General features: G+C 41.0%; 1 protein-coding gene and 1 long non-coding RNA gene across 2 annotated transcripts in view; one reads left to right on the top strand and one right to left on the bottom strand.

The window, feature by feature from the left end:
• Positions 1-4420, bottom strand: part of LOC129620082 (uncharacterized) — a 234692-nt gene extending 230272 nt beyond the window's left edge. Inside the window, exon 1 of the long non-coding RNA XR_008698364.1 lies at positions 4263-4420. This is a non-coding gene — a long non-coding RNA (uncharacterized LOC129620082). The remainder of the gene's footprint in view (positions 1-4262) is intronic.
• TXLNB (taxilin beta) overlaps positions 1-9959 on the top strand; it is a 59741-nt gene extending 49782 nt beyond the window's left edge. Inside the window, exons 9-10 of the mRNA XM_055535772.1 lie at positions 2473-2568; positions 3814-9959. Of these exons, the coding sequence (XP_055391747.1) occupies positions 2473-2568; positions 3814-4749 (1032 nt within the window). The 3' untranslated portion in view covers positions 4750-9959. The remainder of the gene's footprint in view (positions 1-2472; positions 2569-3813) is intronic.
• Positions 9960-27095: the final 17136 nt, after the last annotated feature.

Genomic DNA, 27095 nt, shown 5'->3' with positions numbered 1-27095 from the left:
TCCTCTTCACTCTCTGCCATAAGGGGGTGTCATCTGCATATCTGAAGTTATTGATATTTCTCCCAGCAATCTTGATTCCAGCTTGTGCTTCATCCAGCCCAGCCATTTCACATGATGTACTCTGCACAGAAGTTAAATAAGCAAGGTGACAATATATGGCCTTGATGTACTCCTTTCTCAATTTGGAACAAGTCTGTTGTTCCATGTCCAGTTCTAACTCTTGCTTCTTCACCTGCATACAGATTTCTCAGGAAGCAGCTAAGGTGGTCTGGTATGCCCATCTCTTTCAGAATTTTCCACAGTTTATTGTGATCCAAACAGTCAAAAGCTTTAGCATGAAGCAAAAATAATGTTCTTCTGGAATTCCCTTGCTTTCTCTATGATCCAACAGATGTTGGCAATTAGATCTCTGGTTCCTCTGCCTTTTCTAAATCCAGCTTGAACATCTGGAAGTACTCGGTTCATGTATTGTTGAAGTCTGGCTTAGAGAATTTTGAGCATCACTTTGCTAGTGTGTGAGATGAGTGCAATTGTGAGGTAGTTTGAACATTCTTTGGCGTTGCCTTTCTTTGGGATTAGAATGAAAACTGACCTTTTCCAGTCCTGTGGCCACTACTGAGTTTTCCAGATTTGCTGGCATAGAGTGCAGCACTTTAACATCTTTTAGAATTTGAAATAGCTCAACTGGAATTCCATCACCTCCACTAGCTTTGTTCATAGAGGAAAACAATGCTTCCTAAAGCCCACTTGACTTCACACTCGATGATGTCTGGCTCTAGGTGAGTGATCACACCATCACGGCTGTCTGAGTCATTAGATCTCTTTTGTATAGTTCTTCTGTGTATCCTTGCCACCTCTTCTTAATATCTTCTGCTTCTGTTAGGTCCATACCATTTCTGTCCTTTATTGTGCTCATCTTTATATGAAATGCTCCCTTGGTGTCTCTAATTTTCTTGAAGAGGTCTCTAGTCTTTCCCATTCTATTGTTTTCCTCTACTTTGCAATTATCATTGAGGAAGGTTTCTCATCTCTCCTTGCTATTCTTTCAAACTCTGCATTCAGATGGGTATATCTTTCCTTTTCTCCTTTGCCTTTAGCTTCTCTTCTTTTCTCAGCTATTTGTAAGGCCTTGTCAGACAACCATTTTGTCTTTTTGCATTTCTTCTTATTGGGGATGGTTTTGATCACCACCTCCTGTACAATGTTACCAACCTCCATCAATAGTTCTTCAGGCACTCTTATCTATCAGATCTAATCCCTTGGAATCTATTTTTCACTTCCACTTTCCATGCTGCTACTGCTGCTAAGTTGCTTCAGTCGTGTCCGACTCTGCACAACCCCATAGATGGCAGCCCACCAGGATCCCCTGTCCCTGGGATTCTCCAGGCAAGAATACTGGAGTGGGTTGTCATTTCCTTCTCCTCCACTTTTCGTAGATTTCATTAAATTCCTAAAGGGGCTGATGACATTTAAAAAGTTAATATTAACTATTAACTCAGTTAAGAAATGATGAAAATAAAAAAGCACTGGAGGCTCATGTAGCTTCTCTACAGAGCCCAGAAGCCAATAACCTGGGCCTCCAAGCAGACCCAACCTTAGGCTTTTTGGCATGAAACAACCAGTGCCCATGTGTAGTTAATCCAGGGTAACTGTCCCTGAATACAAGCCCTGTCCTTCACATCATCCAAACAGAGAGGAGATCCTATAGCCAGGAATGCAGAGTAGTTTCAGATTTGCAAAAGCTAGGCTGCATTTTATTCATTTCTGTATACCCTACACCCAGCCTCTGCCTAGCCACCAGCAGGCACTCTGCATATGTTGCATTAAATGGAAATGACTCCAGCCCTACTCCTCTGAAAATTCACCTGAATCATTACTCCATCTCTCTGAACCTTAGTTTCCCCATTTATAAAGCAGAGGTGAAAACAACCTTCCTTGGGGGACTGGCTCAAGGATGAAATGAATAACACATGTAATCACATTCTGAATCTTACTGCACTCTACAAATACGAAGGCTGAGAAAACTGGAAGTTGCCTTTTTGTGGCTACTTCTCAAATGTGCCCAGATACTATCAACATTTTAATAGCAAAAAAGCCAGTCCAACTTTCTCATTAACAGTCTTGCATTCAATACAGTAAATAATCTAAATTTCAAGCTTATTCTTGGAACTCAATAAAGTTATTTTTACTTTTAAACAAAACAAAACACAATGACAAAAAAGGAAGGACCTAAGTAGTTTTCTTTCTCCTGAACTGGCTCTGGTGCAAATAAGTTTGTTCACCACTGACTTAGATGCTTCAGAAATAAATCATGACATTTTCCACTCAATCTTCATTCCTTGACATTGAATTTTTGCTTGCTTCAGCACCTAGTAATGAAAGGACTTTTTCTTGATGTCACATATGGAACTGATAGTTTCTCTGATATATTAACTGTTCAGAATTAACATTAAAATACTATAATTTCTGTAGACCACTAAGAAAATGAAGAAGCTGGAAAAGGACACAGCCACATGGAAAGCTCGGTTTGAGAACTGTAACAAAGCTCTGTTGGACATGATTGAAGAGGTGAGGAACTTTTTCCCTTTGCTCATCATCCCTTGTCAATACATTCATACTCAGAAAATAATTATGCCCTAATAGCACAAACGATGACCTCTGAAGAGCTGAGTTTTTTCTAGGGTGTGGTATATGATAGTCTGATAAAAAATAATCAAAGCAAAAGTAATTTAGAGTTGGGTCCAGACTCAAAGAGCACTGTGACCCTAAGTCACATGCCTACTTGTTGATTCCAAAGCTGTGCCCAAGACAGCACCACACCTGCTGGACTGTGAATTCCTCAAAGCCAGGATGAGTGTTTTACCTGTCTTTGAATTTCCCTGGTGCCGGACACATAACAGATGCAGAATAAATTTATTAATTGATTCAAGCATACTGAGAGAAAACACCAGCCCAAGCACCCAGGGTATGTGCTAATTTACAGACAGATGTGCATGTACATTGTTTAATTCCTCCAACAGGCATTTAAATACTGATATTACGTCAGGCTCTGGAGGTTTTGAGATCATAAAAAGCAAAGATACATGACCCTTAACATGAGAGGCAGGGCTTACAGGTGAAAAAAAAAAGTCTTAAAAGGTACAGAGTAGCACAAAGCAGAAGGGTGGGGGAGGGTTGGGGGGTGGGGTGGAGAAGTAAGATGATTCCATGCACAAACACACCAACATTTCTAGAGAAAAGGAGAACTGAATAGTTTGAGCAGCATCATGAAAGAGTGTGGTTACTTTCTCTGGATATAATTACTATTTTAACAATTCATCCCAAACTACAACCAATTCCAAAGAGATGTGCTTATAATTCATAAACAGAAATCAAACAGTTGCTGAATTAGCATATAGCAGTTTATCTATAGGGCAGATAAGGCGTTGCTGACCGCCAAATCCCAGTCCATCTCAGTCATTTTGCCGCAAGCCTCTGCTTATTCCTTCTAAGTCTTAGAAGCAGAAAATGCATCTATTTTAAGATTTTTAGAAGCCTTAGACTGAAGCAGAAAGAAGCTTTGCTATCTTTCTTTCCTTAAAAAAAAAAAAGTGGATTAAAATTCTATCAAAGTCTCCAACATAATGCAAAAATAGAAGTGATGTCCCTGACCAAGTATCTGTTCAGCCACCACCCTGTGGTCAGAGCCTAACAGACAAATCCCTGGATTAATGATTTTGATTGTCTCCAGAGAGCATTTTACTTTACTCCAGTAAAACCTGGCAGTTTTACTTTTCCTACCCTTTTGTTTGTGTGTGTGTATTTAAATCACAGAAAGCATTGAGAGCTAAAGAATATGAGTGCTTCGTGATGAAAATTGGAAGGTTAGAGAACCTCTGTCGAGCTTTACAAGAAGAGAGAAATGAACTCTATAAAAAAATTAGAGAAGCAAAAATGCCAGAAAAGGATGATCAAGGTCAGCACACCTCTGATGACGAGCCAAACACCTCTGTGAATGAAGAGGCTGACGCAGAGGAAGCCAACAAGGTTCACAAGGCTGTGCAAAATCTCGCGGCGGCCTTCATGATAATGCATTGTCCAGAGTCAACCCTTGACGTATCCAAAGAAATCCACCCAGAAGTCGACAGTCCTCCAGGGGACTGCAACACGGCCCTCAGTGGGCTGGAACAAGCTCCTCTGAGTCCCGCATGCCATTCAGAAATCCCCCTGCCTCCCCCAAATCCTCAGGCTGAGGACAAGAGAGTCAGTGAGACAGAACCTACCCTCAGAGCCGAGACAGGAGCTGAGGCCCAAGACGATGGTCCCCCTGGTGCAGCACCTGCTGATCAGCAGAACCGGAAGCCAGAGGCAGCAGCTTCCAGTCAGGCCCCGAAGGCCCCAGCCAAGCCCTCCCTACCGGTGGTGAAGGCCAATGAGCAGCCCTGGAAGCCGGAGGCAGCTTCAGGTCAAGCCCAGGAGCCCACAGCCGAGGCCTCGCTACCGGTGATGGAAGTGAACGGGCAGCCCCGGAAGCCTGAGGCAGCGACTTCCGGTCAAGCCCTGGGGCCCCCAGCTGAGACCTTCTTATGTGTGATGGAGGCCAAATGTTCCGCCCCACCACCTGCAGTGGGAGCACACCTGCCAGCTAGGGAGTCTGGATGTGAGCCCATGACACAGCCCCCACCAACAGCAGAGGGGCTGCCAGGAGGGGCCTCAGGTGGACCCCCACTGCCCAAAGTGGCTGACACCAATCTGGAAGGAGTAGACTAAGACTCCTCTGCCTTTGGAGGCTGTTCTTCCTGACTTTCCATCATCGTGGTAACAGATTATCTCCTGAAGGAGGCATTAAGGGCTAGGGAGGTCTAATGGAAGAGGCTTAATTAGAATCAATACAGTTTTAAGTATTATGTAAAGTATCTTCAGCCTTTGCTATTTGTTCTCAATTTATAATTGACTTGGAGCTTTTCTGTCTAACGTTGGTTGATAGTATAATTTTCCCAAATGACAACAAAACATACAGCATAGCAAATCTATATTAATTTGCCATTAAGATGGTACTTAATTCAATTTCTTAATCAACAGTAAGATTTGGTGTTTAAAGACTTCCACTACATAAATACTGAAAATGTAATGCTTTATTTCCATCGAGTTTAATAAGTTCCACAGTAAGTTAAATGGATGATCAGTTTCCAGTTAGACATTATATACATATAATAATATATGCATATGTATGTATGCTTATAATGTATATGTGTGAATATATACATATATGTGTCTATGCACATAAATGCATGCATATTTTATATACATGTATGCAAGCAAATATTGCATACACATTTCTCTTACCTCTTTTTGGCTTTCTCTCATGCAAAATATTTAGATGCTAATCAAAAAAAATTATCTCTTACTTGCACTTGGGACTACAGTAGATTAATGTTCTGTGAATCAGAAATAGGTTCAGAACACAAATATTAGGCCATATAATGTTGGGTAAAAATAAGTAACCTAATGATAGGTCAATAAATTCAGCCAACGGATTAAGTGACAGAACAGCAGTTGAGTTAGACTGCAAGGCTATAGAGAGTGCATGGACACAAAGATAGCCAAAAGAGGCCCTAAAAGGGGGGAACAATCACAGCAGTGGACTGCTCACCTCTTCCAGCTGCTTCTCTTACACAACTCAGCCCATTGCTTTGCAACCTGCTCATGTGGTGAGGCAGCTTCCTACAAGGAAAGAGTTGGAAGTGGGAAAGGGAACTAGGGGGTGGAGGCGTTGAGGACCCTCAGACTGAGACGCTATGCTCTGATCCCCCCCCCCCCCCGCCCCCCACTCTGAGCTAGAGGTCTCAAGAGACCATATTCACATGACCCTGCCAACTCGTCAGTTGCCTCCCTGAGAGAGTGTCTACCACTCTCTCCAGAGGGTTCCCCACTACCTCCTGCTGTCGCTTTCGTGGTCTAAATTCTCAAAGCTTCTGCTCCTTCTTTCCAATCCTCTCCTTTGCAGCAGAAAATTACACTCAGCCCTCATCTCAATTATGGCTTAGCTAAAAGCTATTATTCTTCTGAAACAGAAACCTACACAGGGTCTCAATATGAGTGATGAGGTGTACAAGCTAACACATTTTCTGCTTTAATGCATACTGTACAGCCAGAAGTACAAAGCAAAGGACAAATGGATTCCTACTCAAAATGATTTGAAAAATAGGTGAAGATTCAGGAGATGCAAAAGCTAGAAACACCTGAGTATGACATTATCATTGCATAATAAGAACCTCTAATAATACTGACAGCATGAATTACTGTATCTGTAGTAAAGAGAGACTGCAACAGAGAAATAGGAAAAGAAGAGAGGGAGGTAGGAAAAAGAAAGAGAGAAAGGGAGGAAGAGGAAAAAACATCTAGCCCAGTCCTACCTTGAAAGTACAAAAATGGATAGAAGCAAGATTCTCTACTACTCATCCAAGAAATCGTTCTTCAGTGTTGCACGTGGCTGTCTGCTAAGGCACACAGAGTACTTGTAGGTGGCAACCGTATGCTATAAGCATTGTAAACTGCATAAAATTTGTTTGATGTAGACAGTGAGAGTCATAACAAAATGCTAGTTGGGAAAAAAATCAGGAAAAAAGCATATCGCTATTTGAGAACCCATGTATTTTTAAAGGCTTAAGATGTTATAACCACAGGGTATCCAGCCAAATTCAACATTAACTGAAAATCTTCGAGATTTAAATGTTCATTTAATTCAGAGCCAAATATGCACTAGAACAATCTAGGAGGGTCTCCTTCCTCTTTATTTTCAGCAACTGAACTTCCAAGAATGGGTAAGATTAGATAATCATAGTAAAGTCTTAGTCTGAATGTTGAGCAAGAGGAAGAGGCAGGAGAGGAGCCAAAATCTAGTAAATCAAATATTCTAATACCCAAAGTTCATTTTTTTAATCCAAAAGCTTTCATGGCAACACATTACTCACGACAGTGTATATCTTAGGCAAAATTTCAGATACAATAACTTGCCTAAAATTTGCAAGGCTTAATATAGGCTTTGAAATAATTATTTTAATATTCAAAGAATGTTTTATTATAGTCCTTTGGCCTTACTAATTATAACAATAACTCATAAGACCCAAAAGAATAAGGAATTTCTCTTCTTTATCAAGGTCATGTAACTGATTCTAGAGGTGATAAGTCTGCGTTCCAGAAACACTGGAGTTATTGGTGGTTTCTAAATTAAATAACTATAATTTATGTATTTATTAAAAAGGTACCTCTCTTCCCACATGCTCCAGTAGTGGTTTTCTTTTTAAATTTTTTATTTATATTTATTTTTACTTTTGTTACTCCTGTGTTTCAATATTACCTAACACAGATTGTGGTTATATTCTCTTGGTTGAATTTTTAGTCTATGAACAGGATGTACATGAAGACTTTGGAAATCTTGGTTTGTGTGTGTGAGAGAGAGAGGAAAGAGGGAGGGAAGAAGGGAGATGTAAAGAACATGACGACCCATGTATAATGAGAGCAAAGAACCCAGTGGGTGGCCATCACTGCCTCAGACCTATCACACTTCAGTGCCAATCTCCCCTGAGACTAGGTCTCCACAGGTTTCTCTGTAAGGTGCCCTCTCTGAAATACCCTGAGGGAGGGAGTGAACAAAGGTGTCAGCTTATTTTCCTTTCTCTACCCAGTTCCTCTAACTACCTTAAGCATTTTCTCTAGTAAGACCAGAAGAGGCCCATTGTTCTGCCTTTTGCTTATTCCCTCTCCCCAACCCATCTTGATCCAGGAGGGGCTTCTTGAACACGGCATTTCCTAGCACACTTGGAGAAGAGGATTGCTTAACTAGAATGCAAAGAAAGATTAAACCTTGCCCTTTTTGTATTGTATAGATACACACTTTTAAAATATCTCCTTTTTCTGAAATGATAAAAGTATTATGTGTTCGTTGCAAAACTGAGGCTGCTTTTCAATAAAGCTAAGATACACCATTAGGAGAGAGATCGTTTCAGGAAAACTTCCTTAGCCCCTTCTCTAACCAGTAGTTACATCCAGTATTTAGAAAAAAAATAAAAGTAATTAAAATGTAAAGAATTCTCTAAAAGAAGATATGAAATAAAAATGATAACTCTGGTCTCTAAAATTTGTTCCCATCATAAGCTGGCAAGTAGGATTTAGGAAGGAAGTGAGCAAATAGAGTATATGGGTTAAATTTGCACAAGGCTTAAATAATTCCCATCTCTGAACCTGAAAATTAAAAGTTATCATTAGCTTATCCATGAGAGCATGCCATGAGAATAGAAACATTCAAAAATGTTAGCATTAAAGGTTTTCCTTAGCACTGTTCAGTTGTATCCTCAATACCTAAAGTTGAGTCTCCTTGGTGGTATCCCCTGATAGAAGTTCCACAGACAGAAGTTCCATCTGCATCCACTGATGCAGATGTGTGTGAATATACACACACACAGCACACATGTATAAAATTGACATAGATTTAATTCTGTTCCTATGGGTGAGTCTTTGCACCTGTATTTTCAAAGGATACTTAGCATCATTTTTCCTGGACAAAGTATAAAAAGGAATCATTTCCTGCATGAATAAGTATATTTGATAGAAACATTTAACTAGCAAAAGAAACCTAAAAATTCATTGATCCATGGCATAAAAACTATTCATAGAAGCTGTTTCACTCTATCAGGAGATGAGAAATGAGATAAATCATTTCAGCAGCACAATCAAGCTTGGTAAAATCCAAGTGTAAGTCCTTCCTGCTGGATATTAGAGCCTCAGACTTTCCACTAACACCGACATCCATCTTACTTATTTATTGGCAATATATAACAATATTTTTTGAATGAATGAAAGAAGTGTTTATTATATTTTGAAATTTCATCTGATTCTTTTTAACCCCAAATTAATTTTTAAGTCCATTTACAAAAATTTTAAACTGTTATACAATTTTTAGAGGCTTCTTTCTATTTACAGTTATGATAAAATATTGGCTATGTTTTATATTTTAACTTTGAATTTTTTAAAGGTGATGTATCATAATGTTACATTACCTCATATCATAATTAAAACACACCTTAGTGTAAGGTATGTTATCTCATTATCTCAGAACTGATAGCCAGTGGATGACATCTTACAACAAATGACACCAAACCACCATAAGAAGCAAAGCAAAAAGCCATGTGTTAAGAGAGGGAAAGGAAGAAGGAGAGAGAAAAGCTATTATATAAAAGAAAAAATAAAAAGATAAAACTTTATGAAGAGCAGTAAAGGACCACCATCAATTGGTGGTCCCCTTTGTGAAAACAGAACATCAATAAGGGGCAAATACCGTAATGACATTCACACATCTCCACATGGTAACTTCAACTTGGGGGATTTTTACAAATGTGTTTCTCAGCATCGTGTTTTATTGTCTCTCATTTGCCTTTCTTTTAAAATAATAAATGTGTTCTTTTCAGTATTAAAGAGTATAGAATATTTAGAAAACAGAAAAATTCCCCATGACTTCATCACACTAACAACTACTGTCAGTATTCACTATATCATGGTGTATTTTAAATTATCTTTTTTATTTAACACTGGGACAGCACAGTAGTTCAAGTGAGGGTAATAGCTGTTAATAGCCACCAGATTTGTGCATTCACACTGTGTATTCAAATTTTATATGCTTACATGGAAGTTTATTATATTGCTTATGGAATAAGCATGACTACGCAAAGACAAATACACAGCACACATACGTTGTTTGGAAAAGTTATACAATGCAGTTCACGTAAACATTCTACCATTTCCAAGTAAATCTCCTGGACATAGGCTAGAGTGAGGTGTCTAAACCTAACACAGCTCAAAAATTATATAAAAATCGGAAACCTACTCTAAAGAAATACAAATGCCTTAAATAACAAAACAAGAAAAAGTCAAACTCCAGTTGATGAAGTGACAAGAAACATATGATAATACCATCCATCACTGCTAAACAAAGGTCAATGTTCTAAAGCAAATCTAATTTCTTCAAAGTTAATGAGACCGTTAGTGGTTTTGTTGCTCTAATGAAATGATGGTTGCCGGCACTAGTTATAGTATATCCATTAAGCTGGGCAAGGCTGAAAACCATTGTAAACCTGAGATTGCTCTAATATCTACCAGGCAGATGCAAACAGCCATGGAATAGTCAAGGATCCCATATGCTAAGAAAATCAGAGTCCAAAGTTATAAAAATAGTATGACAGAGATGCCTTTCATCACATCTAAAGTCACGTGGTTAAACATGTATTAGTTGAAATACTACCAGTGTGATAGCATAGGCAAGATTTAATCGAATATAGCAATGCTCTACCCAAACCAGTGTAATTCCTCATAGACTATTGTAATATAGTCTATATTACAAGTAAGTCTTTGTTTTCTTAACATTCTTATCAAAGAGTCATTCCCTGGAATAAAATCACTCATGTCCAATCAAACTGAAAAATGTAGATACCAGGAATCAGGCTGTTGAGTCTCTTGTTCCTGTTCTGCTGCCCACTTGCTGTGTGACTTTGGAGAAACCATCTAACATCGCGGGGCCTCAATTCAGTCAACTATAAAATGATTACCTTGGACTAGATGATCTCTGAGGGTTTTGGCATCTCTGATTAAATTCTTAAAAGACTTCAGAAGTTATGTGTGTTTTCTGCTCTCCAGGGAGGTTTTAGTCTAAGAGATCTGCACATCACCTTGGGCACGTCTATTTGAAGTTAGGCAAGGGGAAAGAAACAGGAGATTACTCTAGTAAATTGTTTTTTAATTTTAAAAGACAAAACGTTAAGGGGTAAATCACAAATTCCTTGATTTTTCTCAACAAATATTGAAGTCCTTCCATGTGTGAGGTTCCATAGTGGCCACTGGAATGGCAGTGGCTACAAGGCTGAACCAAGGATTTCAGGACCACCCACATCTTAACTCTATCTGCTCCCAATCAGAGCACCTGGTCATCTGACTCTGACTTGAGCATCCCTCCCACTACTTGTCCCACAAATTTCAGCAGCTAAACAGCAGGAAGGAAACCTCTAGGAGCATTTTCATTACAAATGCCACCCAGATCTCCAGGTGGGAAAGTGTGTGTTCCTGGTAGAGCAGGAAGATTATATGAAATGTGTGTGTGGTTATTTGTGTGTGAATGTATATGTATGCATATATACACATACATGTATATGTATATATATGTGAGTGTATATGTGTCTGAGTGCGTACTTGTGTGTGAGGGCATTTACAAGGTTTGTGTGTTATATGGACCAGTGTATGTGTGCAGTTTTGTGCAGGTGTGTGCTATAATGTGTCTCTATGTGAACACATATAGCTGACTGTAACTATACCACTGCATAGTAAGTTGACGTGAGCCTACATTAGTGTGTGTAGTTGTGTCTGGGTTTTATGGCATGTGCATGATGTCTAGGAACTGAAAAGCTGAAATGCTATACATGTGCTTTTAGGCATGTGGCTAGCTTGTTTTTATAGGATCATGTCTTGTTGCAGACTTCCGTTTACACAGCTAATCCTTTATTTTTTTGCTTGCAGTGTCACAAGGCTCATTCTATTTTGGCTGACAATCTGCCTCTGAACAAACAGGCAGGTGTATAAGGCTATAAGTGGTAGTGGCTGCTATTCATGAAATACTCGCACACACCACCAGCCCAAGGTGACGGCCACCACTGACTCATGACTCCATCATCAAGCAAGGCTATGGGTATATCTGGGGAAATTTACACAGACCTTATGAGACCTTGTGAGCAAGGAACATAAGCAGTGGCAGCAAAAAGGCCTGGTCTTTATGTAAAATAAGTTTCTCACATGGTCTCCGTCTCTACAGGCAGGATCCTTGGAGGCAACATTATAATCTTCTCTATCTCTGCTAAACCAGTATCCAGCTGAAACCAACCCCCTGATTATCAAGAATGTTTCTCTGAACTTAAAGCCATGGAGATAGTCCCCAATCCGTTTACTCCTTAATCAGTGAGTCAGAAGGGAACCAGAGTTGATTGCAGATGCTACCAGTCCACCAGTCATGCCCATGACTCATCCTTTGCACAGAGAGCTTTTTGGCTCTAATATAGTTCATCTCCCAAAAATACCTAGTATTGATGAGCTGTGCTGTCATTGCTGGACCATCTGGCTGCTCCCTTGTCCATTATTAGAAAACTGATCCAGAAGTTTTCCATCTGGGAGTAATTCAAAGTAATACCCAAAGGAAGGAGAGTGAGATTTCTTTATAACAAATAAACTGCCTGTCACACAAGTTAACTGATGATCTTCAAAAGTTAAGGGGAACAAAACAACTAACCATAAATAAAATTAAAAGACAAGCACAGATTGGGAGAAGTTAGTCGTAATAAATTACAACAAAGCATTATCATGCAGAAAACAAACAAATCCTACAAAGCAATGTAAACTCAGAAGAGTTTTACACTGCTGGCATGGAACAGGATGGGAGTTCACAGAAGAAATGTAAATGACTGAAACACATCAGGCCAACAAAAAGTATAAAACAAACAAACAAACAAAATACTATTACTTTTGCTCATTAGACTGACAAAAATTTAAATATTGGTAATGTCAAATATTAGCAATTTAATAGGCACTTAAATTAGAGCAGATTGCCTCACCCAATCATAAATTAAAGTGATTTGAAGTTGGGCTTCTGACTTTTTTAAAAATCTTCTACTTCCTATGATATAGTAATTAGTCCCATCCCACAGCCTGAGTTTTTGCCAGGACCCTAGATCATTGCATGCTAAGTCACTTCAGTTGTGCCTGATTCTTTGTGACTTAAAGAGCCTAGGCTGTAACCCGCCAGGCTCCTCTGTTCATGGGATTCTCCAGACAAGAGTACTGGAGTGGGTTGCCATTTCCTTCTCCAGGGGAATCTTCCTGACCCAGGGATCGAACCCGCATCTCTTAGGTCTCCTGCACTGGCAAGTGGGTTCTTTACAACTAGTGCCACCTGGGAAGCCTAGATCATCAACTCTCTAAACACCAATTCTGTTCTTGATGCCCCACAAAACTATAGGAAGCTCTGCTGAGCTTCTCAGCCTCTCAGCCACAGTTCAGATTTTTGCAAGTTCCTTGAGGGAGAAAACCAGCCCAAATGTCACTTCATTTCTGGTTTTTTTTTTTTCCTTTTCTTAAGGACCTTGTCCCTTCAAGTTTTTGCTGCCTGAGTAGCACTCCAGGGCCTTCACAGAGGCACTTTATGTACTTTCTTCATCTTTTCTAGTTGTTCTTGGAGCAAAAAACAGCTGCAATGAGTGCTTCCTCCCTTACCAGAAGCAAAATTCCCACCCAGCTTGTCTTCTGAGCATCAGCTTCATCATCTTGAGATTCTGGAAATTCATCCCATTTCTTTTGAGCTCTAAAATTAAATTATTCCCTATGGCTCTCCTTAGAGTTTCTGTTTCTTTAAAGAACCAAGTCTAGGGGATCTGCTTTGTTGTTTCAGCTAACATTTTGATCTTTATTATTATCTAATACAATGAAAATATTAAAGATCAACCATAGTTGAAACCAGACAAGTTTTTTTCCCATGTGCCAAAGACTCTGAGGCCACAACCGATCCAGCAGGAAAGTGTGCCATGATAAATGAATAGTGCCTACCCTCAAGAGGAGTGGTGGCCCATATTTGACAGGCATTTGTCAGACACAAAGGAAATGACCCACAAGTGGACTCATCTCTCTGAGAAGTTACTTTGTATCCATTCAGATTTTTAAAAGACACAGCTAATACCTCTCTTTGCAAGGTGGGCAAGGGTTTGGTAACATGGCAGATATTCATCCCATAAACTAAGAGATTGTTGTTGTTGTTCAGTCACTAAGTCATGTCAGACTCTGCAACCCCATGGACTGCAGCATGCCAGGCTTCCCTGTCCTTCACTATCTCCCGGAGTGTTCTCAAACTCATGCCCACTGAGTCAATGATGCTATCTAACCATCTCATCCTCTGCCACCCTCTTCTCCTTTTGCCTTCAATCTTTCCAAGCATCAAGGTCTTTTCCAATGAGTCAGTTCTTTGCATCAGGTGGCCAAAGTATTGGAGCTTCAGCTTCAGCATGAGTCCTTCCCGTGAATATTTAGGACTGATTTCCTCTGGATTGACTAGTTTGATCTCCTTGCTGTCCAAGAGACTCTCAAGAGTCTTCTCCAGCACCACAGCTCAAGCATCAATCCTTCAACACTCAGCCTTCTTTATGGTGCAACTCTCACATCTATATATGACAACTGGAAAAACCATAGCTTTGACTATATAACTCTTTGTCCACAAAGTGATGTCTTTGCTTTTAATACACTATCTAGGCTTATCATAGCTTTCCTTCGTCTTTTAATTACATGGCTGCAGTCACTGTTTACAGTGATTTTGGAGCCCAAGAAAAGAAAATCTGTCACTGCTTCTACTTTTCCCCCTTCTATTTGCCAAGAAGTGCTGAGACCTGATGCGATGATCTTAGTTTTTTGAATGTTGTTTTCAGTCAGCTTTTTCACTCTTCTCTTTCTAAAGAGGAACTAAAGAGGCTCTTTAGTTTCCCTTCAATTTGTGCCATTAGAGTAGTATCACCTGCATATGTAAGTTGTTGATATTTCTCCTGGCAATCTTGATTCCAGCTTGGGATTCATCCAGCCCAGCATTTCACATGATATATTCTGCACAGAAGTTAAATAAACAGGATGAAAATATACAACCTTATACTCTTTTCCCAATTTTGAACCAATCATTTGTTCCATGTAAGGTTCTAACTGTTGTTTCTTGACCCACATACAGGTTTCTCAGGAGACAAGTAAGGTGGTCTTAGTCCCATTTCTTTAAGAGTTTTCCACAATTTGTTGTGATCCACACAGTCAAAGGCTTTAGCATAGTCAATGAAGCAGAAGTAGATGCTTTTCCAGAATTCCCTTGCTTTCCCTATGATCCAATGAATGTTGGCCATTTGATCTCTGGTTCCTTTGCCTTTTCTAAACCCAGTTTGCACATCTGGAAGTTCCTGGTTCACCTAGTGCCAAAGCCTACCTTGAGCATCACCTTACAAGCCAGTGAAATAAGCACAATTGTCCAGAAGTTGAACATTCTTTGGCACTGCCCTTCTTTGGGATTGGAATGAAAACTGACCTTTTCCAGTCCTGTGGCCACTGCTGAGTTTTCCAAATTTGCAGACATATTGAGTGTAGCACTTTAACAGCATCATCTTTTAGGATTTGAAATAGTTTAGCTGGAATTCCATCACCTCCACTAGCTTTGTTCATAGTAATGCTTCCTAAAGCCCACTTCATTTCACACTCCAGGATGTCTGGCTCTAGGTGAATAACCACACCATTGTGGTTATCCAGGTCTTTAAGACCTTTCTTGTATAGTTCTTCTGTGTATTCTTAACACCTCTTCTTAATCTCTTCTCCCTCTGTTAGGTCCTTACCATTTCTGATGTTTATCGTGCCCATCCTTGCCTGAAATGTTCCCTTGATATCTCCAATTTTCTTAAAGAGATCTTTAGTCCTTCCCATTCTATTGTTTTCTTATAGGCTTTTCATTGTTTATTAAAAGAGACTAAAGTGAAAATCACATAGTCATGTCTGACTCTTTGTAACCCCATGGACTGTACAGTTCATGGAATTCTGCAGGCCAGAATACTGGAGTGAGTAGCCATTCCCTTTTCCAGGGGATCTTCCCAACCCAGGGATCAAACCCAGGTTTCCCGCATGACAGGCAGATTTTTTACCAGCCACCAGGGAAGCCCAAGAATGCTGGAGTGGGTAGCCTATTCCTTCTCCAGTGGATCTTCCCAACCCAGGAATTGAACCAGGATCTCCTGCATTGCAGGCAGATTCTTTACCAGCTGAACTACCATATACTGCTGCTGCTGCTAAGTCGCTTCAGTCGTGTCCGACTCTGTGCAACCCCATAGACGGCAGCCCATCAGGCTCCCCCGTCCCTGGGATTCTCCAGGCAAGAACACTGGAGTGGGTTGCCATTCCTTCTCCGATGCATGAAAGTGAAAAGTGAAAGTGAAGTCGCTCAGTCGTGTCCGACTCTTAGCAACCCCATGGACTGCAGCCTACCAGGCTCCTCCGTCCATGGGATTTTCCAGGCAAGAGTACTGGAGTGGGGTGCCATTGCCTTCTCCGACCATAGACTAGCAAAAACCAAATCCCAGTGACCATGGTTTAGGTTTCCCATCACTTTTTTTTTTATAAGAATTGAAGTTTCAATTAGAAATAGGGGGCATGTTGTTGATTGTCTTAGTCTTCATACTGCTATACCAAAATATCACAGACTGAGTGGCTTAAAAACAATGTAAATTTATTTCTCATAGTTCTGGAGGCTGGAAACTCCAAAATCAAGGTGCAGGCAGATTCAGTGTCTGGTGAGAGCCTGCTTCCTGGTTCAGAGCTGGCCATCTTCTGTGTCTTCACCTGCTGGAGGGATAAGAAGGCTCTCTGGAACCTCTTTTCCAAGGGCATTCATCCCATTCATGAGGGTTCCACCCTTATGACTGAATCACCTCTCAACAGCCCCACATCTTAATACCATCACATTAGTCACTCACTGGTGTCCGACTGTCACCTCATGAGCCTGCCAGGCTCCTCTGTCCATGGAATTCTCCAGGCAAGAATATTGGAATGGGTTGCCACGCGGTCCTCCAGGGGATCTCATCACAGTAGGGATTACAATTTCAACATAGGAACTTCGAAGAACACATTCAGTCCATAACATTGCTTGAGACTCAGCTGTCAGAAGGAGAAGGCAATGGCAACCCACTCCAGTACTCTTGCCTGGAAAATCCCATGGACGGAGAAGCCTGGTAGGCTGCAGTCCATGGGGTCGCGAAGTTGGACACAACTGAGCGACTTCACTCTCACTTTTCACTTTCATGCACTGGAGAAGGAAATAGCAACCCACTCCAGTGTTCTTGCCTAGAGAATCCCAGGGACGGGGGAGCCTGGTGGGCTGCTGTCTATGGGGTCACACAGAGTCGGACACAACTGAAGCGACTTAGCAGCAGCAGCAGCAGCTGTCAGAAAGTGGTAATTATGGTGACTATATATTCTATACCCCAAACAGAAGGAGGCACTGAGGGCTACTGCTCTCACATCAGTAATAAGATCGAATGCTGGAAATCAAGACTGACCAGGAGAAGCCAGCTCACAAGTATAAAAATTATAATTCTGTCCCTAGTTCAAAATATTCTTGATTTTCACTAAATTGGCTCCAAAATGGGGGCTTTAGAGAGCTGGCCACATTGATGAGATTTTTCCAGACCATAGTTACAGAAGAGAAGGGCCTTCCTGGACTCTGGTCTCAGCCTCCAAGCTGCTCCCGGACCAATCTGCAGGGAACCAGATAACAGACTCCTAACCTGCTTATTTCAGTCAGCGGTTTTGCTTCTTGCTGTGCCCAACCTCACAGATTCCAAAGGCCTTTACTCTGAACCTGCCTGCGAGCAAGGACAGTCAGCATCAGCTGTCACCGCGCCGATAATGGGTTTAGGCTGCTGCCGACCCAAGGAAGCCACTTTGAGTAGACGATGTATCTTCATTCCTGCGGCCCAAACCCACACCCTCCGCGGTGGCTGCGGCACAGAGAGAGCACGAGCTCCACCTACTGAGCACTGCAGGCGTAGCAGGCTTCGCGGCCAGCAAGACGGGCATGGCACCCAGGGCGGGCCTGAAAACCACCTTTGTACACACATTAAGGAGGCCTCATCTTCTGCCAAGGTTAGTAATTGTTTTTGAGGGTTATGCTGAAAAAAGTTACAAGGAAGTTCATTTTGCTCCGAACAAACTTGAAACTTAACTACACTTGGGATCCAGGCAGTATTCCACTTAAGTGAGACATGGGCAATCCAGCAACTGCAGAGTTTATAGAACACAGTTAAGGACTCACCCTTAAGCAGGCGGTAGGTGAGGCACCAGGGACTGCAAAAGGAATGATCTACACTAGACCAACAACAGAAAGGTGGTAAAGCTGTGTCTGTATTCCACAGCTGAGAAACACGCTCAATGAACTCAGCCACGATTCACTCCCCAGAGAGTCTACCTCCAAGGGTTTTCCATCTTTCCCTGTGTTCTATCACCACCGTCACCTAAGCTGAGAATGAGAAGTCATGATGACTTATTTATTGTTCTGTTTTGGTTTGATTCTTGAGTTGTGGATTGACAAATGATATGTTTGGAATTTTGTTCTCAAAATAGCTTCTTTGCAGATGCCCTAAGCCAGTCCTCTTGGCCAGGCTTTCTGAAAATTCTGCCAGGAAAACTCTCAAAGTGTTCAGTCCCTTCCCTGTATTCACAAACTCCTCCACATGTGCTAATAGCGCATTTCTGACAATGATCAATAAAATATGGTTTCAAACGTTTTTAGCACCTAATGACCCAATCTTACTTCCTCAATACATACAAACAATAGGTTAGTTAGTAAATAGTCTATTAAGTAAAAAAATCCAAAACTGGGTGATATGGTCACACACTTTTGCAGCTGGGCAGCAGAACCTGAACACCCCAGGGGACCCTTCCTGCAGAGATATCCTGGTGCCCAGCCTCGGTCCACAGCCATCATCCAAGCATAATCCAATGAACTGCACAGGTGTGCTTCCTTCTCCAGGAAGAGACCCGGTAAACACAAATAATAGGAAATGGGCAAAGAAGTATCATGTTGGATGCAAGATATACAGATTGAAGGGAGAATTTATTATTCACAAACTAAACTTTCTTAGGGTTTCCCTGATAGCTCAGTTGGTAAAGAATCCACCTACAATGCAGGAGACCCCAGTTTGATTCCTGGGTCGGGAAGATCCGCTGGAGAAGGGATAGGCTACCCATTCCAGTATTCTTGGGCTTCCCTGGTGGCTCAGCTGGTAAAGAATCTGCCTGCAATGTGGGAGATCTGGGTTCGATCCCTGGGTTGGAAAGATGCCCTGAAGAAGGGAAAGGTTACCCGCTCCAGTATTCTGGCCTGGAGAATTCCATGGACTGTATAGTCCATGGGGTCACAAAGGGTTGGGCACGACTCAGCGACTTTCACATCACATCACAAACTTTCTTAAGCTACTACTGTGAGAATTGTATTTAAGGCCCTTCTAAAGTTTCTGGTATTTTACTATAATTTTATTTTTGACTACAGTCCAGGTGGGCAATAACTTAAGGTATTAAATATTTACATGAGCTCATAGTTTTACCCATAAAGATTCAATCATCATGTTTTCCATCCATTCCAGCCCCCTTCTTTTTGCAAGGTTCTGTGCAAAGTAGTTTTGAAAACATGTTTCCAGCCAATCATTCAACTGTTGACCTGGTAAGATTTCTTAGATGCCTTATTGTTTAATTCCTACAATTCAGTTCAAAGAGGGCACCTAAAGCAACTATCAGCTACTACAAATTCAAGTTTAACCATTAGGTGAGCTGCTGGGAGAAACTTCTCTCAGTACCTTGAAAGCTTACTTCCTTGGCCCACATTAGAAATCTGGTCCAGAAATGTATACTTTCAAAATGAGCACAGCTCCACAAGCAGACCGTTTACTTCAAGGCCTTTCTGATTTTCTTCCTTTGGGGTTGAATTACAAATTTTGAAATCCTTACACTCATAATTAGTATCTTGTTAAATTATATTTAAACCAAGAAAGGGCTTATCCAGGTAATGCTAGAGGTAAAAGATCCACCTGCCAGTGCAGGAGACCTAAGAAATGCAGGTTCAATCCCTGAATCAGAAAAATACCTTGGAGAAGGGAATGGCAACCCACTCCAGTATTCTTGCGTGGAGAATCCCATGGACCGAGGAACCTGGCAGGCTACAGTCCACAGGGTCGCAAAGAGTCAGACACAACTGAAGTGACCTAGCAGAGCACAGCACAAACCAAGAAAACTGAAAGTGCCTAAGTACCCACTCCAATCTCAAAATAGAGACAGTTTTAAAAGAAAAAGACTTCTCCTGAACTATTTTAAACATCATTCTTCTTTGATAAAATAGTTTCTTTTGAATTTCAGAACATAGCAATTTCGAATACACTTTCTTCCACAGCTTCAATGATTTGCTACAGATATCTTCTTAAAACTTTCAACTAATACAAACCCAAATATGCACATCAGCTTTAAGAGAAATCATAAGGTTTTTAGCAACAGAAACAGAATTTGCATGTTACCTCCTTTTTAATTTTTTTACCCCCAAAAGCTATAATAAAACATTAGTACCTCTTACACTAAATATCATATAAATACTTAATGTTAAAATCCCAATTTCAAAAGAGTAAGAGCCAGAACCTACATCCCATCTACCTAGATGACAGATTAAAGACACCTGGAAAATGATTGTGATTTCAACACAATTCTTCAAAAATAACTCTTGCTGCCTTGCACACAATTTGGTACATATGCATTAATAAACCTGACAAAAATGTAAATGAGAGACATGCCAGGAGTGAAACTTCTCCTTCAGAATTTTTTCAATCTAGTAAAATTCTTCTTAATCAAAAAACGCAAATCTTATATGCCAAATGCTTTGTTAGAATTTCAATTCGTTATTTTAAGAAGGATCTATATTTAAAATTTCATTTCAGTGTCAGGGAAGATCATAGATGACACAGTAATTCTCAGCAAGAATATTTTAGGTGTACATACCTTGAGGAGTCTTGTCCCCTCTCATGGAATGCCACCACTTCAGAAGTAGAATTCAGCAGTTTTTAAAAGCTGCACACAGCTATCAAATGTGACCAGTCTTCTGAACAAACAATCATGACTCCTTTTGGCTCCTACCCCTGCACATAATATGTGCTCAATAAACACTGAATTGACTAGCATTTAGCATGTCAAGCATGACGTGTGAAAGACGAATTTTAGTGAGATAGTCATAGCTGTTTAACACCAGAAATCAAGAGCATCTGGGATAGATGTTATTTTTTAAGTAGAAACAGAGTCATTACTAACTTGTTCATTTTATCTCTTACGTCTGTTTCTCAGTGAAGAGTTTATAAATTCATGAAGCTATTAATTCATTAAACCTTACTCTAAGAATATTAGAAAGTTGGTACTCGTGTTTTCCTGCGGTAACAGAAAGCGTGACCCAAAAGGTTAACTGATACGCCTGAGTATGAAGAAGGCACAGTTTAAACCCAGGTTTCCTGCGTCCGAGTCCCTGGTTGGCTGAGTGAGTTCAGATGCCTGTTAGGGGTTACTGATCCTGCAGTGTTTCAGCAGATGCATCGCAACCTTGATGCCTCAAGCTGGACCGGGCCAGCAGAGACAGATACCAACACCAAAGGACATCACCCCGGCCAGCACAGGGTGACCATGATCTGTTACTGTCACACTCCAAGCGTTATCATTTGCAAGTGATGTTCATTGCACTAAGTCAGGAGTATGGACGCCAGCCTTCACGGGCATACTTGAGATGAAAAATACAATCCCTGTAGCACAATGACAGGCCCCTGTTTTCACCATGAAGGGGGGAAAAAGTGGATCATTTCCCAGCCCAAGAAAGCACAGGTCTTGGTGTGAAGCTAAAAACCCAAATAGGCATAATCAAACATGGCTTTCATGAAATGTCTAACCTACCTTACTAAATCAGATGTCATCTGTTTATTAGTCCCACCACCTTCTCACCCCCATCTTTCCTTACTGCCTGACTGATGCTGCTTTTAGCTCACTTCACACACCCACTGCTTTAGGCTGTGGGGAGGAATACTGACGCTTCAAGGGCAGAATTCGGCAAACGTTTCTTAAAAGATGTTCACAGCCTTCTGAACAAGTAAGCCTGCTCTCAAAAGAAGCTCTTTTATGAGTCTGACACAAGGTGTGCAATTCCTCCCCTGGTATTAGAGAACGCTCCACATCTTCAGGAGCCCCTTAGGAAGAAGCCTCCTGTGACGCGCCCTTAGCATTATCCACTTTCGGTAAAATGCTTGCCATCGTGTGTGCTGTTGGGCCACTTTCCTCATCTGTAACATAAATGGGTTGACTCCATTTCTAAGGTCCTTCCTGCCCTACTATTATAAAAAAGCTTTCTGAAATAACATACATCATCAAAATAAGGTGCATTTTTAGCACTTATTACCTGCCAGGGTATGTGCTAAAGCATTTTATTGCATTAAGCACTTTATTTACACTACTTCATTTAAACCTTAATAATAATACCCTTACCCCCAGGCAGACACTCTTACTATTTACAGCTGATGAAAGACAGTATGAGTGCTTGAGCAGGAGAATCATCCTCAACCAACCCTTCCTTGGCCAATCTAGCAAGTACACTGACTCCAGTTCATTTTGTAAATCTACACTGTGATGAATGACCTCAGTACTGTGGATGTTAGTAGCTGGTAGCTGCTCTTAGGCAGGGTCTCCATGCAGTTTACCCCTGCAAAGCTGTGTCCTTACCTAGAATTAGTCGTGTTTGTCTCCAAACTTGTTTGTGCCAGTTATACTTGGCACAGCAAAAATGTAATTTAATAAAAATAGTACATAAGCCAATGACATATAATTATATAAAGAAAACACCATTTCAGTAACTCACTAAGATGCTCTGGAGTGACAGGACAAATCATATACACACAAAAATGTTGTTGATTATAATACACACAAAAGATAATACAGTCAAAGATTAGGGGCCAGAAACCCCCAAAGTCGAGACAGTTGATAAATTTATATTGTTTCTCCTATGCCTTTAAGTTCTCATTCCATTTTGAAGAAATCCAAGTGGGAGGTTTCTTAGAGAATGCATCACAAAAGGAGATTTTGCAAGAAAGGCAGCCTGGTCCTCCAAGTGCCAGAATCACACGTTAAAACAAGCAGAAGAACCACATCTGCCCAATGAATGTGTATGTCTTATGTAAATCTAAAAAAAAAAATTGATGGTATATAAGTCATTGGGAGTGGGACTTTTCTGCTTTATGGAAGTATAATTCACATACTAAACTACACATATATAAAGTATACAGTAAATTTTGACATATATATAAGAAGTCATCATCAAAATCAAGATTATGAACACATATATCACTGTCAATGGAGAAGGAAACGGCAACCCACTCCAGTATTATTGCCTGGAAAATTCCATGGACAGAGGAGTCTGGCAGGCTACAGTTCATGGGGTCGCAGTCGGACACGACTGAGCGACTTTACTCACTCACTCATCACCCCCAAAGGTCCTCATGCCTCTTTGTAATCATTTTACCTACCCTCCCCCGTATTGTGCTATGCTTAGTTGCTCAGTCGTGTCCAACTCTTTGCAACCCCATGGACTGTAGCCTGCCAGGCTCCTCTGTCCATGGGGATTCTCCAGGCAAGAATATTAGAGTGGGTTGCCATGCCCTCCTCCAGGGAATCTTCCCAACCCAGGGATCGAACCCAGGTCTCCCGCATTATAGGTGTTATTTTTACCATCTGAGCCACCAGAGAAACCCTCCCCCATTTCCTCTTTCCATCCCCAGGCAAAATTGATCTGCCAATACAGGCTCATTTGCATTTTCTAAAATTCTACATAAATGGAGTCATATAGTATATAGTTTCCTCCTCCTGACTTCTCTTTAGAGTAATTATTTTGAGACTCACCCATGTTGCACGCATCAATAGTTTGTTCCCTTTTATTGTGGAGTATTATTCTATAGTATACTGTTTACTGATGGCTCAGTTGGTAAAGAATCTGCCTGCAGTGCAGGTAGACCCGGGTTCGATCCCTGTGTTGGATAGATCCTCTGGAGAAGGAAATGGTAACCCACTCCAGTATCCTTGCCTGGAGAATCCCATGGATATAGGGGCCTGGTGGGCTGCAGTCCATGGGGTCGCAAAGAGTCAGGCACGACTGAGCGACTAACACTACGCTATTCTATAGCATAGGTAGCCCCCATTTTGTTCATCCACTCTCCTGTTGATATAGACATTTGTGTTGTTCCTGTTAGGCGCTATTACAAATAAAGCTGCCAGAAACTTCTAAACAAGTCTTTCTGTGGACATGCTTTCACTTCTCTTGGGTAAACACATAGAAGTGGAAAAGCCAGGACACAGAATAAGTATATGTTTAACTTTTTAAGAAACTACTGGCTATTTTCCATCAGCAGCATGTGAGTGTTTTTTATGTCACATTTTTTGCCAGCAATTGGTATTCTTTTTTTTAAAGTCATTCCAATGGGTGTGTAGTGGTATTTCATGACGGTTTGAACTTGCATATCCCTAGTGACTAATGATGTTGCGTATCTTATCATGTGTTTGCCATTTTTATTTTTTTGGCAAAGCATTCAAATATTTTGCACTTTTTTTTTAAAGTGGCTCATTTGTTTTATTACTACATTTTGGAGTTATTCATTATTTTCTGGATCTAAGCTCTTTTCTTCCAGTTTGTGGCTTTTTTTTTTCTCAATGTCTTTTGAAAAGCTCTTAATTTTAATAAAATACAACTTATCTTTTTTAGATTTTACATTTATGATCCACTTTTAGTTAAATTTTTTTAATAAGGTAAGAGTCTTGATCCAAGTTTGGTTTTTCACATATGGATATCAAATTTTCCAGCTCCATTTGTTACATTATCTTCTCTTAACTGAATTCTTTTTATGTCTTTGGCAAAAATTAATTGCCCATCTATGTAAGTGTGGTTTACTTTTGGACTCTATCCTTCCATTGATCAGATTGCCCACATCTGTGCAGGCTTTCCTGGTGGCTCAGATGGTAAAGAATCTGCCTGCAATGCAGAAGACATGGGTTCAATCCCTGAATCAGGAAGACCCCATGGAGTAGCAAATGGCAACTCACTCTAGTATTCTTGCCTGGAGAAATCCACGGACAGAGGAGCCTGGCGGGCTGCAGTCCATGGGATCCCAAAGAGTCAGACATGACTAAGCGACAATACTTTCACTTTCCCATTTCTGTGCCAACTGTAGCAATCTTTTCAACTTTTTTGATTTACCAACCAGCTCATGTCTAGTTTTGTCTAGGGGCTTTTACTGTATTCCTGCAATGTAGGAGACCTGGATTCAATCCCTGGGTTGGGAAGATCCCCTGGAGAGGGAAATGGCTACCCACTCCAGTATTCTGGCCTGGAGACGTCCATGAACAGAGAAGCCTGGTGGGCTACAACCCATGGGGTTGCAAAGAGTCAGACACAACTGAGCCACCTTCACTTTACAATATTCCAGTGGTTAAGAAAACTGACAGGGAAGGGAAGGCAGAAGAAAGGACAAGATGGGCAGGTAGAAAAAAGATAAAGCAAAGGTATCACAACAGGTAATTAGGACAAAGATTAGAAAGATTATTGACACTTCCAATAATAAAAAGTGGCTTTTTCTCAACTCTGCCATCAACAAAGACCACCCCCCACCTAACAGAACTCTTGTTTTGAAAGGTTATGTAAAATAAACAGCGTTAGATATTAATTCATTTATGTTCTCATATATTATTCATCAAAGGCATATACCATTGTTTCTGAACAGTATGGGATAACCATGGTTGCTGTAACTCATGCCAAAAATAAACTGACCTTTTAGATATCCTGTGCAGTCTTGCGATAGGTAACATTCTGATCCCCATGAAGTTTTGTGAAATAGTCACAGAAGCCCCTGGGACTGCCACTGTCTCACTCTTGGCCCAAACCACTCTCTTCTGAGGCCATGGGTTCTTCTGGAGCTTCAGACAAACTCTAGCCCAGGGGCTTCATCTGGCTTTACTTTCTCCATCAACCACCTGCAGTGTCATCAGAGCCTCAGAAAAATACGTGATTCGCTGATGTGATAAAAAATAACAAGAAAGTGTAAGGCATCGATTGCCAATCCATGGTTTTACAATAATTAGAAATGCCGCTAATGATTAGCTCAAGAGATAACCCCTACAACCATGAAAAAAATTTCTCTCTCAGCACTACAAATAACCAGTGATCAGGTAGAGCAACTCAAAAAAGTCTGAAATACTAGAGCTTCAGACAAAGAGTACTGAAGAGAAACTTAACATGAAACACACCAAGAGCAACTGTTTGAAAACTTAGTCAAAAAGGAAAACCCTGTCCCAGTTGGGGAGACCAAAGCTATCAAATCTGACAGCCTGACATGTTTGAATCCAGAAACATCTTAAAGTCAGATCCCGAGTGAAGAGTGACGGATTCTTAGTGCAGACTGTTACAATGTCACCCGACACTGAGACACAGCTCTCTTCAAGCAATGACTGATTTTAACAAAAGAACAGCAGTCAACAAATAACACAAAAAAAATGAGGGAAAAGACACGATTATTCTGATTTCAAATATTCTTTCTCCTCTTTAGAAGTTAGAAGCATTCCCGTTTGTTTTCTTCTTTCTAAAAATAGGAGATGTTTTCCCATGTGCTTGTCACCCTCACACAGGGGGCTCAGTAAGCCTCTCAGAATTACTTCCATTTTAGCACCACTGCTGCTGAAGTGAGGGCTACTGTACCTTTGAAATCCAGCACCTTGTCAAAGGGCTTCCCCTATGACTCAGTGGGTGAAGAATCCACCTGCAATGCAGGAGACACAGGAAACAGGAGTTTGGTCCCTGGGTCATGAAGATAGGCTGGAGGAGGAAATGGTAACCCACTTCAGTATTCTCAAAAATCCCATGGACAGAGGAGCCTGGCAGGCTACAATCCATAGGGTTGCAAAGAGTCAGAGGCAACTAAGCACACACATGCCTCGTCAAAACAAATCCAAAGCTCTCTCTCAACTGAAAACAAACTACACACTCACTGATGTCATTTTGAGAAGCAGGAGAGGAAATCCTGACTTAATTCCCAGTTAGCCATTAACTGTTCAGACTTATTTATGTAGATTTAACTTCTCTGGCAGAGAAGGCAATGGCACCCCACTCCAGTACTCTTGCCTGGAAAATCCCACAGACGGAGGAGCCTGGTAGGCTGCAGTCTATGGGGTCGCGAAGAGTTGCACATGACTGAGCGACTTCACTTTCACTTTTCACTTTCATGCACTGGAGAAGGAAATGGCAACCCACTCCAGTGTTCTTGCCTGGAGAATCCCAGGGACGGCGGAGCCTGGTGGGCTGCCGTCTATGGGGTCGCACAGAGTTGGACACAACTGAAGTGACTTAGCAACAGCAGCAGCAAGTTCTCTGGGCCTCAGTTTATCTTTAAGATGAATGTAACAGTCAATAAGAT

The sequence above is a fragment of the Bubalus kerabau genome, chromosome 9 (assembly GCF_029407905.1).
Source record: "Bubalus kerabau isolate K-KA32 ecotype Philippines breed swamp buffalo chromosome 9, PCC_UOA_SB_1v2, whole genome shotgun sequence".
NCBI lineage: Eukaryota > Metazoa > Chordata > Mammalia > Artiodactyla > Bovidae > Bubalus > Bubalus kerabau.
Note: the sequence above shows the minus strand (reverse complement) of the source record. Positions and strands in the feature narration are given on the sequence as shown.